General features: G+C 38.0%; 1 protein-coding gene across 4 annotated transcripts in view; it reads right to left on the bottom strand.

Annotated features, from left to right (window-relative positions):
- Positions 1 to 1,526: 1,526 nt before the first annotated feature.
- cadps2 (Ca++-dependent secretion activator 2) overlaps positions 1,527 to 15,051 on the bottom strand; it is a 189,061-nt gene continuing 175,536 nt past the window's right edge. For 3 of the 4 annotated variants that reach the window (XM_016499462.1, XM_016499466.1, XM_016499473.1), the window contains 7 exons: positions 13,817 to 13,831; positions 12,118 to 12,192; positions 11,787 to 11,870; positions 11,651 to 11,683; positions 4,913 to 5,020; positions 2,610 to 2,714; positions 1,527 to 2,356 (listed from right to left, as the gene is read on the bottom strand). In XM_016499462.1, coding sequence (XP_016354948.1) covers positions 2,186 to 2,356; positions 2,610 to 2,714; positions 4,913 to 5,020; positions 11,651 to 11,683; positions 11,787 to 11,870; positions 12,118 to 12,192; positions 13,817 to 13,831 — 591 coding nt within the window. In that variant the 3' untranslated portion in view covers positions 1,527 to 2,185. The remainder of the gene's footprint in view (positions 2,357 to 2,609; positions 2,715 to 4,912; positions 5,021 to 11,650; positions 11,684 to 11,786; positions 11,871 to 12,117; positions 12,193 to 13,816; positions 13,832 to 15,051) is intronic. The other variant, XM_016499480.1, reaches the window with a different exon arrangement.

The raw sequence follows: 15,051 nt of genomic DNA, 5'->3' as shown, positions 1-15,051 counted from the left end.
TTTATATAGTGGTTATTGACGCTCGGCAGTAAGAGAAATGCGCTAAAATGATCATGTTTGTGTTTTCAGGGCGACTTTAGAGCGTTGCTAATTTTGACTGCTGTTCAGTTGGAAGCAGATGGGTGTCAAATAACCTGCAATTTGAAGCTTTTTCACATAATAAGCAGGCGTCTCACTGTTGTCATGTGCTGCTCCTCAGATTTCTTCAACTGGGCGAAGGCAAAACGAGAAAAGAAATCCTCTGTAATCATATCACGGCACAAATGCATCTTAATATTTGTTTTTTTTGCTTTACGTTTGTATTTCGTGAATGTCATGTTTTTTCGGCGCCCGTATTAAATACAAAAATACGCTCAATCAAGCGGTAATCTGAATATGAGAAATATATAAGCTATATGTGTCGATAAAATCGGTTTAGCTCATTTTGAGAGTTTAATTTTTATTGACAGTCAAATTATTAGTTATTTGATATGACTTGGTAAATAATAATGATGATATGCATTTAATTTTCAGTGTCTTTTTTCGCTGCATTTAGTGAAAAGTGCATTTCAGTAGCCTAAGAAATACAATCGGTATGATTGGATGACAGAAATGACCTCACAGTCGCGATTTCTGACACTGAAGCCTTGACATTTTTAACTTCATATTTGGAAAATAATAATAATATATAGTAGCCTATTATATAGTATTTCTTCAAGGTCTCCAGACTAGAAGGCTGAATCGAAATGATCACAGTAACCCCCCCCCAAACCAAACACTACATTTAAAGCTGAAATAATTTTAAATGCAGTTTAAATAAAACGTCTTCTAATACCAGACTTAAAAACAGCAAGTGTTAAACCGTTACACTAGGTAAATGTGTCATGTTTTAGCTTTAACAGTCGATTTTTTATATTTTATTTGACGTTTTATTTAGCAAAACTAGAATTTACAAATTATTTTAACTCTATTATTGTTGACCCAAGTCTTATTTAGTGTAGATGTCTAGAATTTTTGGAGTTAACGCTATTGTATAGTAAGCTATTCTAGTAATGGGTTCCTATGAATAGAATTCAATTTCTTTCTTTATGATTTGTTTAATATAATGCACAATAAAGATAAAGCGATGTTGAAAAGAACATATAGAAAACCGCACACTAAATGGGTTTGATACCGAGACCAGCTATTGGCATACATTTTAATAGTGGCTGAAACGATATCTAAATAAAATAAAAATGTGGAATATGTAAGGAGATCACATTCAAGCATTAATAAATGTTTTAATAGTGTTGCTTATTGTTTGCTGAATAAACTAAAATTTAATTTAAAGTTTTTGTTTCCACTTACCTAAAATGTTATTAATTACAGACTAATCTAGAATATATTTTTAAACGTATAAAAAATGTAAATATTAAAATTATACAAATCTTTTTTTTTTTTAAATGTCTTAAAAAGCATTAAACATTATTAAATGTTTCATTTATAGGCTACTCAGCCTTCATGTGTGTCATATAATTTCATGCAAAACATGAAAAAGACCAGAGAAGTGACATTAAAAACACTTTAATTGTAACACTTAAGACACCTGGGCAATCTCAGGTGCACAAAGACAATAGAAATATACAGCTCTTGTTAAAATCCAGTGACATTTTCTTTCATCTGAAACATAGTTGGACATTGACAGCATACTATACATTACACACTCAACGGTTATTTCTACAGAAGAATCGGAATGTGAATTCATAGCTATTGAGTGGAACAGTGTCACGACTTTACTACAGTGAACAACTAGCATTTCATCCACCATATTTGGAGCTTTGGCCTGAGGATCTGAAGCTGATGCAAGAAAAAAAAAACAGCATATAAGCAGACGCTACTTCCCTCACGCTCTAGTTTTCACTGCGGTAAACTTACAAATCATCGCCTGGTTCTTTGTGGGTAAATTTGTGCCTACAAGTGCGTCCCGCTATTCGAGCTTGCCTTGTGTTGAGCCACCGTTATCACTGCACATCAAATACAGAACGACAGAGACACTTTAGCTGTCTGTAAGTGGCCAATGAATATGTTTTATACAAGCATGGTGACATTGGCTTAGACAAGAGGGCAGTGCAGCACTGTTTGGGGAGCATGAAGCGTGAGCTCCAATCAGGAGAGCTGGAATCCGACCTCTTCGTATCAAGTTTATGACTGTCCAGTAGGTGGGACGTTAACCCTCCTCTTCATCGCTGTCCCTCATGGTAATACCCTGCAGACCGTCCGAGGCCGACACAGCTGCCGTGGCTTCCTCGATAGTGAGCCGGTTGTAAACCGTCTCGTAGCTCTTGTTGTTCAGTGTGCTGTCCAACACACCCTGCAGCCTGAAGTCACGGTACGACTTCTGCATGACAAAAATAAAGAGCAAAAACAAGCATGGAGAACAATGAAATAGTTTAAGGACACAGATTTTACTTTTTGACTTCTCGTACATCAGGATTTGCCTGAAACGGCACTTGTGTACCGATTAATCTCTCATTCTCATGGTAATGGAATTCGTTGTGCAGCCAAGCTGAACTTGACACTCTTGTCATGGTCAATTAGCATCAACAGAGTTTCGAACAAAAACTTCTTCACGCTGTATTCTTTTTTTTTACCTTGACAATCTTGATGAGAGTTTTGAGTTGGTAAACATGCAGCTGCTGGTCGAGTCTGTCCGTCAGCCAGGCACACACCGCCTTCATCAAAGAGTTGTACCATTGCTGTGCATGTGAGAAAGAGAGAGATCAACCTTGAAGGGGATATAAATGTGATGCAAAAAACCCTCAGTACTTTAAGCAAATAAAAAGATGTGACCCACACGGGGCGTGAAAGAAAAAGCTGCTTTTGGTTCATGTCAAAAGTTCGCTTTATGTGTGTTTTTCTTCTTCGATTGTGCCTTGAAAATTTCACATCCGTGCTCTGAATTTTGCGGTCCTCAAAAATATTTTTTTTACACCTCAAGCTTCACATAAAAACATTTTTTAGCAAAGAACCTGCAAGAAACCGTTGATTACCTATTCAGCGTATTAAATATTCATTGCTTAATTTGTCATTACTGAACTTACAACAAGTATCTTCTCGTGCCCCAAGTATCATCTGAGGTCGCGTTTGCGCATAATAACAAAATTAAAGATACCGAACCTACTAATTACAGGGCTAACACTTGAATCTGCATATAAAGGGGTCACCTTGCACTCCAAACACCTTTAGATCACATATTACTTCACACGAGGACACCTTATATAATTACCGGTCTTTTCTATAAAAGAAGCCGGTTCTTTAATCAGCAGCGTTCAGACAGTGAATCGGTTTTGCGCGAGAACCTCTGACACCAGCTTGTGTTTGCGTTCAGTCTGGTAATTTCATTTCGGAAATCATTATCTCACGTCATCAAAAAACGTAAAAAGACTGAGATTTGATTTCATGCACACGCACAAGCAAGACCGCATCGTATAAGACCACAGCATCATGTTTACTGGCGAAATACATCACTTAGACCCGTTTTCATTGAGCTTACCATGTAATTTATAGTCAGGCTTTACTTTAACACTGCCAAATTTGTGACTGGAGCGTAAATGAATCCAAACAGCACACAAATAATCAGCAAAGTCCGCTCCTGCTGTTAACAAGAAGCGGGCAAAACGGAAAGATAAGACGCCACTTGATTGAAGCACTTAGGCTGGTTGGGAAACAGATGACTGTGCTCTAATTGTTGGAGGTGAAAGAATGGCAACGCATTTCTTCATATCAGACGAATCTCTGTTGGTAATCACACGCTTAAGTGTCCACTTGTCTGGTTCATTAGGGAGGCAGGGGAGGGCAGTCTCCGCACCTGTGACCAGGCTGAGGGCCACGGCCCCTCGCCGTGCAAACCTCATCGCTCCGCTAATCACAGTGATTTAACGCCCTGGACAAACAGACTGCAGCCTGCAAGGGCATGCGGAGACTGATTTTCTTCTTTCCTTGAGTGCCTTCGCAACAACACTGAATGGTACAGCAGCTCGTCCTTAAGAAGAAACACTCAAATATATTCACATCCAAACCTTTAGCTGTCCAGAGATTAAATGTTTTGAAACAGACAGATTCTAAAGACTTGAGATGCACCGCACACACAGGCTTCCTTGATGAGGAAGTTTCTGCGGTGACACAAGGCGGCCCTTCTCTCGGCGCATGACTGTGTGCGTGTGACACACATTAGGGGCTGCTGGTGTGCAGGGCACCTCTATCCCGCCTGCCTGTCGCCATCGGCGGCCTCGGCAAAGGTGTAATACATCAAGAGAAGACATCAAACACTGCTTCTCTCCAATCTGGCTCGGAATAGAACATTTTTTTCGAAGGCAATCTGCTCAGGATTTTTAGGGGCGGGAGGGTTGTGTGTACATCCTCTCGTGTGTTTGTGCCGTTCTATAGATCTGCTGTCTCGGAAAGCGGATTGGAAGCAGTGTGTTCTAAACAAAATTAAGGAGCCAGATGTATGCATTTGCACCTTCTAGCTCTCTCTCAACGTTGTTTGTGAGTAAACAGGTCAACAGGAGCCCCGGGTGAGTGCTCAGGCACTGGAAGTGGTCACAGTAGACTGATGAGTGCTCTTGGTGAGGCCTCATTGCCTCTTCTTACAAAAACTTTACCCACCCCTTCTCACCTCCATTGGCCTTGGCTTTACAATACCCACAGCTGAGAAAATGTGGTGGGAATGCAGTTGGAAAAGAACCGAGACCGATTAAAAAAAGGAATAGAATGCGATGTAGGAATGTTCATTCACATACATTGGCATGAATAACACTTGCTTGAAGTAATTTTGCTGGCTTTGCATTGATCTTTATACTCATTATGAAACATTTCTGTAGCTAGTGTCTGAAAGCAGTGGGGCGAAACTGAATCTCATTTATAGTGTGTTCTTTGACTGCCAGGAACTTACGTCAAAGATTTTTTCAGTGTACATCTCGTCGTTCACACGGTCTCGCAGAATATCCTGATTCTGTCGTACAAAGGTGATGTAGGTATCTGCTAGATCCATACCGGGTTTCTGTTGAGAGTGATGGATTCAAAGTTAGCATGGATTTATTCATCCTGAGTAGGGCTGCACGATAAATCGCATGCGATATTTAATGCACATCTTGTCAGAAAGCCGTTTCTGTAATCAGCGGTAAATCTCCATCACCTGCGTGCCTTCACATTGAGCAGCATTAACTACACAGAGCCGTTGTTCACTGACGAGCTGCGCAAAAAATCGCGCGAATATGAATGTGGTTTTGCGCAGCTCCTCAGTGAACAACGGCTCTGTGTAGTTAATGCTGCTCAATGTGAAAGCCCGCAGGTGATGGAGATTTACCGCTGATTACAGAACCGGCTTTCTGACAAGATGTGCATTAAATATCGCATGCGATTTATCGTGCAGCCCTAATCCTGAGTCTTCATTTGTTTTTTTTGTTGCAAAGCAAATTTGGCCAGAAAACATGCTGATGATTTATACTGAGTCATTCAAACGTTATTTTCATAAAGGTGGACTAAGTGAAACATTTTGAACCTAAAGAAATGTATATTTTTGACAAAACATCAGTCAGATCAGTGGCCGAGTAAAAGCTGTTTTATTCTACATAGGAGCGGGTCCCCTCATGGTGGCAGCCACTGAGATCACATGACCGGGTTTTTCTAATACTTTATTTCTTATTATACCAAAAACTGCAGCATATGCTTATAATGTTGACACTACTATAGATATCATTAGTGTTATTCTTCTTGGTGTGAATGGGCCTTTATTGTATATTCTTTTGTGAATTGAAGAAGAGATACATAAAAAAAAATTATGATGACTATTATTATTATTAATAAATAAGAGCTGGTATTTCTGCAGTGACATTGTTAACTGAAATTCTTTGCTTTTATATGATGCTGCTTTCACGACATTCATGTTAGTATGAAGTTGAATTGGGCAGTTGTATCAGACAGCGAAATAAACAAAAATGACAGTACACCTTTAATTCAAGTATTTTCTTTGCATGCTAAGGTGAGCAAATCCAATACCAAGTTAAAACAGAAATACCAACACAATGACAGCCACCACCACCATCTCTGGCTGCTGAATGATGTTAGAGAAAATGCTTAAAAAAATAAATAAAAACACTTACCAAAAAAAGTAAGTACCAAAAAGCACCTGCGACACTTAATACCTCATTAAAAACAATCCTTTTACCTGTGGAAAAATATTTCTATTCACACTGGGGCTGTTAAAACAGGGGGGAAAATGTCCTAATGGTGCTGTAATTGCTGTGACATGTTTCCCACCCATGACTCAAGGGCTGATATAGCTTGAGGGCTTGAATGCTGGAAAACCCCCTTTTTATTAGAGAGCAAAGAGACACCTAAACATCAACCTCCTGTTCTTGCCAGGCCTCTCTTCCTGTGAGTTTGTGTGTTGGTCATATGACAGAATGAAGGTCCAATGATGTGACAGTACCATTGTGGCTTCCCAATCGGCAAGCTAGTCATTTTAATAGGTAAGTACCCATTTGAAAAAGCCCCCTTCTTTAAAAACCTTACCAAAAAAAAGGACCTGATTATCTCATCACTCTGCTGTAAAGTTGCACATGCAACTTGACGTAAAAACAAGCTTGTTCCTGGAAAAGCGGCAAACTGTCATGCTACTGAAACAAGTTATTTAGTGACGCCACTAATTAATAGTAAGCAACTCCCCAATACTGGATAGAAACACATTCAAACCTTTCATTCAACACTCACTGGACTGTACATTATAACCTCCTGACCGCATACACAGTCGGCTGATATCCAGACAAACAGCAGTTGATCAAATACGACCGAGATCTCAAGAGGACTTCATGTCATGTTGAGCAAGAGGGCTTTAGAGGTCTTAACAGACATATATTATATTATCATGAAGGGCAGAAACCTGCCACTTCCTGTGCGGAACCAAGCACATAATCGCTGATGTATCATGACAGTCACCTGCGACCCCATAAAAGGCACTTGGGTGGAAACAAGACAGGGTCTTTTTAACCCAATACCCTTCCTTCCATCTCTCTGACAGGACGACAAAGCCTGTAACGGACAGATAAGCACTCAAAAACACGATCTTCTCACACAAAATCCAACCGGGGGACCGAGGGACAGGCCCGATCCGTCAGGCCAGACAATGCCATGACGGTTGGGTGTGGGCCGTGTGTGAATGAATAAATGGAGAGGTGTGGGACGGTGTGATTAAGGCCAGGTTAATGACTGGTTAAGCTGAGTGGATAAATGGCGTGGATGGGAAACAGAATGTGCAGTAATTACACAGAGCTGCTAGCCTGGCTTCCTGCCACTGCCTCATTCACTGTCCAGGTGCAGGTGTGTGTGTGTGTCGTACCAAAGTAGAGAGCGTGTGAAGTGCGTTTGTGCAAGTTTTGAGTAAATACTTTGTTGTGGTAGCGCTAATGCGAGCGCAGATTCAAGCCGTGGGTGTGAATGTGTGAACAAGTGTGTTAACAGAGCGCTATCAGGAGGGTGTCTCGCCAGAAAGCTCCGGTGCTTGAATGGCAGCCTTCACAAAGGGGCAGAGGAGCTTAACCTTTCATGACAAGAGCCCAGAAATGTTCAGTGCCAAAGACCAGACCACAGCCAGGTTTTTCCCTCCCTCTCCGGCTTCAGCGGGAGCTGTGAAAAGGGCTTACTTGGAGCAGCGTTCCTTCTGCACAAAAGCGCAAGGTGGACGTTGTGTTATAATTTGAGGGGGAGATGGGGTGTTCGCTCGCTGCACACCTCGGGGAGCCAATGCCAAGAGCTCAGATGGAGCGATGGGGTGTGGATGTGTAGGGTTTGACTGACTTTTCTGTTCTTAATCTTGTCGGTGTGCTTTGTACAGTGGCCCCAAAAAGTATTTGGACACTTTAGTCACGCCTGAAAACCAGTAAATACAAAATATCACACAGAGTATCGTTTATCTGAAAGAAGGATAACACAAGTGTGTTAAATATTGTTAAGTTTCAAATGAAACAGGTATTTACTTAAAAAATTAAGTAAAAAAGTATTTAGAAATTCTATTTATATATGAATGCCACTGCTTTGGTTACATAGCACAAGCACACTTTTGAAGTGAAATATTTAAATTAATTATTTTTTAAAGTTGCAAATTATATGAAAACAGGTAAACTGTTCAAAATAAAAACATATTCAGGCATTTAAGTCAACACAGAGTATCGTTTATCTGAAAGAAGGATAACACAAGTGTGTTAAATATTGTTAAGTTTCAAATGAAACAGGTATTTACTTAAAAAATTAAGTAAAAAAGTATTTAGAAATTCTATTTATATATGAATGCCACTGCTTTGGTTACATAGCACAAGCACACTTTTGAAGTGAAATATTTAAATTAAATTTTTTTTAAAGTTGCAAATTATATGAAAACAGGTAAACTGTTCAAAATCAAAACATATTCAGGCATTTAAGTCACATGTAAATATGTATAAATGTTATTGCATTATAGAAAACATTTAAACAACTAATATTTGTAATGAAATATAGCACAAGCACACATTTGAAATAGAATTTTTAAGTTTTTAAAGTTTTTTTTAAGTTGCCAATTATAAAGACAAAATGTATTTAGTCACTTAAGTCATATGTAAATATGAATGAATGTTATTGCATTAGATAAAATATCAAAATTACAGCACAAGCACACTCTTAAAATAAAACTTTGAAGTAAAAAAAAACAAATTAAGATGCAAATGATAAAGTGACAGGTAAACTGTTCAAAATCAACACAATGAATTTAGACACTTAACTCACACATAAATATGAATGAATATTATCGCATTAGATAAAATATAAAATCAAGTGTAACATCTTTCAAGAGAAATAGCACAAACACAGTTCAAAAAGTGTCATGTTTTTAAAGATTTTTCAAGTCGCATATGATAAAACAAAAGAGAAACTTGTCAAGTTTCAAAATCAAGACAAAAGATTGACACGCTTAAATACTGTATGTATGAATGTTATTCCACATGATAAAATACCAAAACAAGTTTGACAATTTTAAAGAAAAATTTTAAAGATAAAACAGTTGATAAACATTTCAAAATTAAGTCAAAGACTATTTGAACACAATACTGTATGTATGAATGTTATTCCACATGATAAAATACCAAAACAAGTTTGACAATTTTAAAGAAAAATTTTAAAAGATAAAACAGTTGATAAACATTTCAAAATTAAGTCAAAGACTATTTGAACATTTTTTGGTGGTCAAATGTTGTTGGTTAATGTGATGAACTCCACCTGTGCTTACTCTGCACTTATAAGGTTATCAACATTTTTACATCAAAAAACATCATAATTTAGAAGTAATAGGCTATTTTTTGTCCTGTTTTGACCGCCCTCATCGGAACGCTCTGTTTGAATAAGCGTGGCGGATTGTAGACTGGGAAGTAAACGCCCAATGCTATGATTGGGTGACTGTTGTGTATGTTTGACAGCCTACATCCTTCACAGATGGACGCTGCTGTAATTTAAATTAAAAACCCATAAATACTCAGTACATATCAAAAGCAATAGTGAGCACGTAATAAAAAGTTACTCACACTTGTGTGGTGCGACATTACTGTCAGATCCAATATATTCGGCACAGCATCGTCTTTTAGTTTCAATCTCTCTGAAAATCCTGTGTCTAATTGTGCCTTGTTTGTAAACAAATCTGCGGTAAAATTAAGTGAACAAAGGACCAAGTTCTTACTGATGCAGTCTGGATCTTCATTAAAAATAAAATTATTGAGATCAGAAGGACGACGTTTTTCCACAACTTGGCACTGAACAGCAGCTTGTTGGTTTTGGAGGATCTTTATCGTTTGGTTTCTGCGTAGACCTGCGTTTGTCTCTCTAGTTATTTACACTACATGTGCGAATCGATGGGCGGGGCTAAACAGGCAGTGATGTAGAAGCAGGTGTTGATCTTCTACTCTTTCCTAATGTTGAGATCAGAAGGACGACGTTTTTCCACAACTTGGCACTGAACAGCAGCTTGTTGTTTTTGGAGGATCTTTATCGTTTGGTTTCTGTGTAGACCTGCGTTTGTCTCTCTCGTTATTTACACTACCTTTAGACTAATGAGGAAGTTTTGAGTTCTGAAACTTACAGGATGTTTGTATAGTACAATGACCTCTTATATGTCAAAAGGCCAAGGGAATTTTGATTCCTCAGTTCATGACCACTTTAAGAGCAACTGACTTCATACATCCACTAAAATCACTCTTTGATTAAGCTTAGGCCCACATGAACTCTGCATTCACAAAATGCCACAGAAAAAACATTAAAAACGGGTGTTCCAATTCTGTGGAACTCCAAATATTCCCGGCCCTTGTGTGTTTGTATATTAAATATTTTGGCTAATTTGATAATGCTTTCATCTGCCAAAAAAGTGTAGTTCTCTCAGCCCTGTTGAACATTTTATAATGTTTAAATTTCATTCCACAAATTCCCCCCAAAATCAGCACTGAAAAATGTCTGTAAATTTAATCCGGGTCTAGTTCTTGTTAAAAGTGTCAAAAAGAGCTAGTTTTGAGAAAAGGCTTCATATATATGTATTTTTAAATTTTTGTTTTATCATCTAACGAAATGACATTTATACATTTTTAAATGTGACTTAAGTGTTCAAATATATTTTTAGAGCCACTGTATATCATTATCTACTATAATTTGGTGTCAATAATATTTTTGGAAAGATATTACTACTTTCATTCTGCAAGGATGCATTAAATTGAACAAAAGTGGCAATAAAGACGTGTATATAGTTGCAAAAAAACTCTATTTCAAATAAATGCTGTTTTGTAAACTATTGACCAAATAATTCAGAAAAGAAATTAGCAGTTTCCACAAAAATATTAAGCAGCACAACTGTTTGCAATATTGATAAGAAATGTTTCTTGAGCAGCAAATCAGCATATACAGGATCACGTGACTATATATATATATATATATATATATGCACCCTTTGTGAACATGACAGATTGCTTTTAAAAATCTTACCTCAATTTTTTTAACAGTGTATGTATGAACACAAAATCTAGTCTGATATTAGTCACAGAACTAACTGGAATGAGTTGTTGTTCATGTTTTTATTCAGAAAGCCCTTCTGTAATACTGTGGTCTCGGTTCAGGAGGTCATGTGATTACTCAGTCTTTCCCTCACCCCGTGTTAGTTTCTTTCTGCTTGCTCACTGTCTGCGCTCTGAACAGTGCTGGTTCCTGGTGATTCATTAGCATCTTTTTCTGCTTGTGACGGCCCATTGTCAACACTGTGGCAGATCGTGAGACTGATTTTAAGCCAATCGGGTTGCTAATTAGTCTTGCTCAGCCAGCTCTGATAGACGCTCCAATCCTGCTTTCATTTGGCCATGAATCGCAAATGATAAAAAAATATATAATCGTGTTAAGTAATGATGAAATAATACAAATTAAGCCTTTTTAAATATTAAAAACAAAGCAAGATGGAAACGCTTGGCAAAGCTGAATAGAGAATCTGTTTCCCTAAGTAAATATTAAAACATGCACAAACACACACACACACACACACACACACACACACACACAAATGCAAAGCAGCATGCAAAAATATCCACACAGGGCATGCCGGCATCATGCACATTTATTTGTCCAAAATGACACTTACTGGGACGTCCACATATTTGGCTGCTGCTTTTACCTTAAAAAAAAATACCTGCTGAATATCTTTGGCTTATTAAATGTTCAGTACGAAATGAGATCCCGGAAAGGGGTGTGGGTGGGATGAATGTGAAAATACTCACTGTGAAAGACAGGATGGAGGAGAAGAATGTTCCCTCGTCATATCGTGAGAGTTTGGACAACACCCCATCCAGAACAGCTGCAAACTGTGAAAGCAAAGAAGTATGTTTGCGTGACAAGCACATACGCCTTTAGCACAAGCAACAATTAGCAATTTAGGACAAAGTAACATTCGCTGAACAGGTACAACAGATATAACGTTTCCCGAAACATTGATGATTTTCGAGTTGGCTTGCAGTGAAGGCCAGCTGAAAAGAATGGGCAAAAGCCAATTTTCAATGTTGTGAAATGTGGTGACTCAAAAGAAGCCGAGACAATGGCTGTTGGGAGTACCTTTGAGACCAAGGAGGAGATCATTTCCTTAAAGGCCTCATCGATCAGGACATCGATTTTTGAGTGGTACTGCTGCTGTAGGACAAGAAGAGGAGGAGAAACATCAACAAATACAATAGGCGCGATGGGAAACACACGGATCGCGAGGCATCCTAAAAGAACAACACGCTCACAAAGACATATTTCGGCAGAGGTAAAAATCCTCCTCGTGTAATAGGGCTGAGTTAAGCAGCTATTAGGCCCATTATGCCTGTGAATGGCATTCCTGCTCTCGTTTAGGGCAAAGGAATTTGAAGGATACTTTTTGTGCGGGCCACAATTAAGGCAGCCTTGTGTTTTTCTAAAGAACCCGTCCAGCTGCGGCGACCAAAGGCTCACACTACATTCAATTAATCCGCCATTTCATGTCTGATAAGTCTTATTCACCTATTTTGTGGAAAAAAGGCAAGAGGGAGAGGAGGAAGGAGAAAGCGAGGGCTCGGCGGTGAGAGAGAGAGAGAGAGAGAGAGCGCATCCATTTGGTCGCGTTGAATAGATGCCTTCGCCTGCATGCGCTGCAAGCAGGAGTTCATCTCCGCCAACAATGGCCATTCATGGAGAATCTAAAGGACACCCAAATTAAAAATTTCAATCAACAATGCGTGCAGATCAGTGACAAATTGAGGGTGCTAAAAGGTCACTGTCAGCAGCCCTAATTTTCTTTTCACCCTTTTTTTTCCTGCGTGGAAAATGGCCGTTTTTTTCATAAATGGCATTATAGGAGAATCTTGAGGACTTTTTACCTCAATTAACACTTCCATGTTTGCTTTTTATACGGCTAAACGGCGAGGGCTCTTTTTTTTTGCATTAGTGCCGATTAAATAGGGAGGTCTTTGCCGTGTGTGTGAAAACCAAAAGAACAATAATTTCTTTTGAAAACATTTATCTGGTAGCCATCCACTTCAGAGTCACTTCAGCGAGATGGCGGCTTATAAAGCGTAACCTTGTATTTCGAAATAAAGCGGCAGGCAAACTCGGGTAAAATAATATTTTCTTTGTTTTTAAATAAAGTCTTTCACAAACACACACTGTTGGCCATTAAATTCAATCCTGTGTGAAGGAAAATCATTTGAGTGTTGAGAAATACCTTTTAACCCAATACTAAGAAGTAAGAAGGAATTAAAAGTGGCGGTTTCTCGCAGCCGTGTGACTATCTCGCCGCACAAGGCCACATACTTTAAGTGTCACTGTTGGAGAAAATGCATATTTTTTTCGTAAAGTTAGCGCCTGTGTTTTTTTTTTTTTTTAAGGACTGGAAAAGAGTTGTTTTGACTAAGACAGCACAATTCAGAAAATAATTAGTTTAACAAAAACAAATAGTTTACTGCTATTTCAGAAGCTTTCATACATCTAAATGTGCACTAATATGAAGAGAAAGAGATATGGCAGTGATCAAATCTGAGGTTGTTTCTAAACCAATTTCAAATTCAAATAACACAAGTGTTTACAAGAGGTTCCACTAATTTTTGAAATTTTGAAAATATTTTAGCAAGTTTTTGTTCATACAATGGAAGTCAATGTTATTCGGTTCCCAAATAAGACATGAGTAAATGATGACAGAATTTTAATTTTAAGGTGAACTATCCCTTTAAGAGTTAATTGCACACAATGTGTTCTTTCTCTGTTCACACAGACATGAGACGGTAGAGGGGATACTTACCCACTGTTGTTCAACCTTGGGTTCATGCAATAACGTGCAGGACATGCAGGGATGAGTCAAAGAAAGACAGTGAACAAAAAGACAAAAAGCATACTTGAATGAAAAGTAATCTCAGAGCTGGTTAATGGACAGCCATCAGATACATCAAATTCATCTTAAGTATAATTGTGATCATTAATTAGCTAAAAACAAACTAGGTAATAAACAAACAACACAAAATCTAACAAACTTGCTCATTTCTGAAGAAAGAATATGAAATGAGATTTACAGTCATTTATAAAAAAAATAAATTAAAAAAAGCCAACCGTTTATTGTCTGAATCACTAATTCTGGAGGCAAAACAAAAATAGAAACCTTGTACTAAAATGTAAACTATAACGTACACAAATGTAAACCTTATTCAGAGTAAAAATTTATTTGAATCATTCTTTTTCTTTATTTGTGGCCTGGGTGGCAAAATAAATAAACAAACAAACAAATAAATAAATACAAACACAATCTAAACCACATTCACAATTTGAAAATGCAGTTTGAAATCAGATTTTCTGCAATATGTCTCAGTGTGAACAGCCAATTCGTATTTCATTTCGTTTTCTTCATTGTTCATTACGTGGTGCATGTAATGTCATATCAAATGTGCGATAACTATAACTGTGTCTGAATACTCTTATTTTTACCTCATAGTGAACTGTGACATTTAATTTAAAAACCAATTCGAATTTGTCTCTAGTGTGAACACAGCTTAAGTGACTCCTAACTGTACTCTGAATCATAATTATCCAATTGAGAGCTTTCAAGGATAATTTCAACATCTTTTGCTCTCTGGTCAGAAGCTGACAGAACAATGTTTTGAAAGAGGTGCATTTTTACTGAAGTCGGTTCACTAGAGTTTGTCTAAATGGCTTACTTATAGTAGTTTCTGCACATTAAGCTGGGCTAAATTATTATTTTTTAATAGAAGAAACTATACTCTTTAATTACAGTGACCATACGTGCCATTTTCCCAGGATACGCATGGCCAGGATTTGTTTTGGCTTTGTTTTCCTGTTTTCATGCTTGCTGAAGGTAATGATCGAAAAGTAGTTTGACCAATAACATGCAAGCATTGTACATAATGGACCAATCATGGCGTGTGAGAAGGTGGGATCTACGGTCAAAGCGATGCAATTACGCGTACATATTAGGTGTGTTCGACTTAAAAGCAGTGCGGTCAGTCCAATCAGTGTTTGACATCA

The sequence above is a fragment of the Sinocyclocheilus anshuiensis genome, unplaced genomic scaffold, assembly GCF_001515605.1.
Source record: "Sinocyclocheilus anshuiensis isolate Anshui unplaced genomic scaffold, SAMN03320099.WGS_v1.1 scaffold1054, whole genome shotgun sequence".
In the NCBI taxonomy this organism is placed as follows: domain Eukaryota; kingdom Metazoa; phylum Chordata; class Actinopteri; order Cypriniformes; family Cyprinidae; genus Sinocyclocheilus; species Sinocyclocheilus anshuiensis.
Note: the sequence above shows the minus strand (reverse complement) of the source record. Positions and strands in the feature narration are given on the sequence as shown.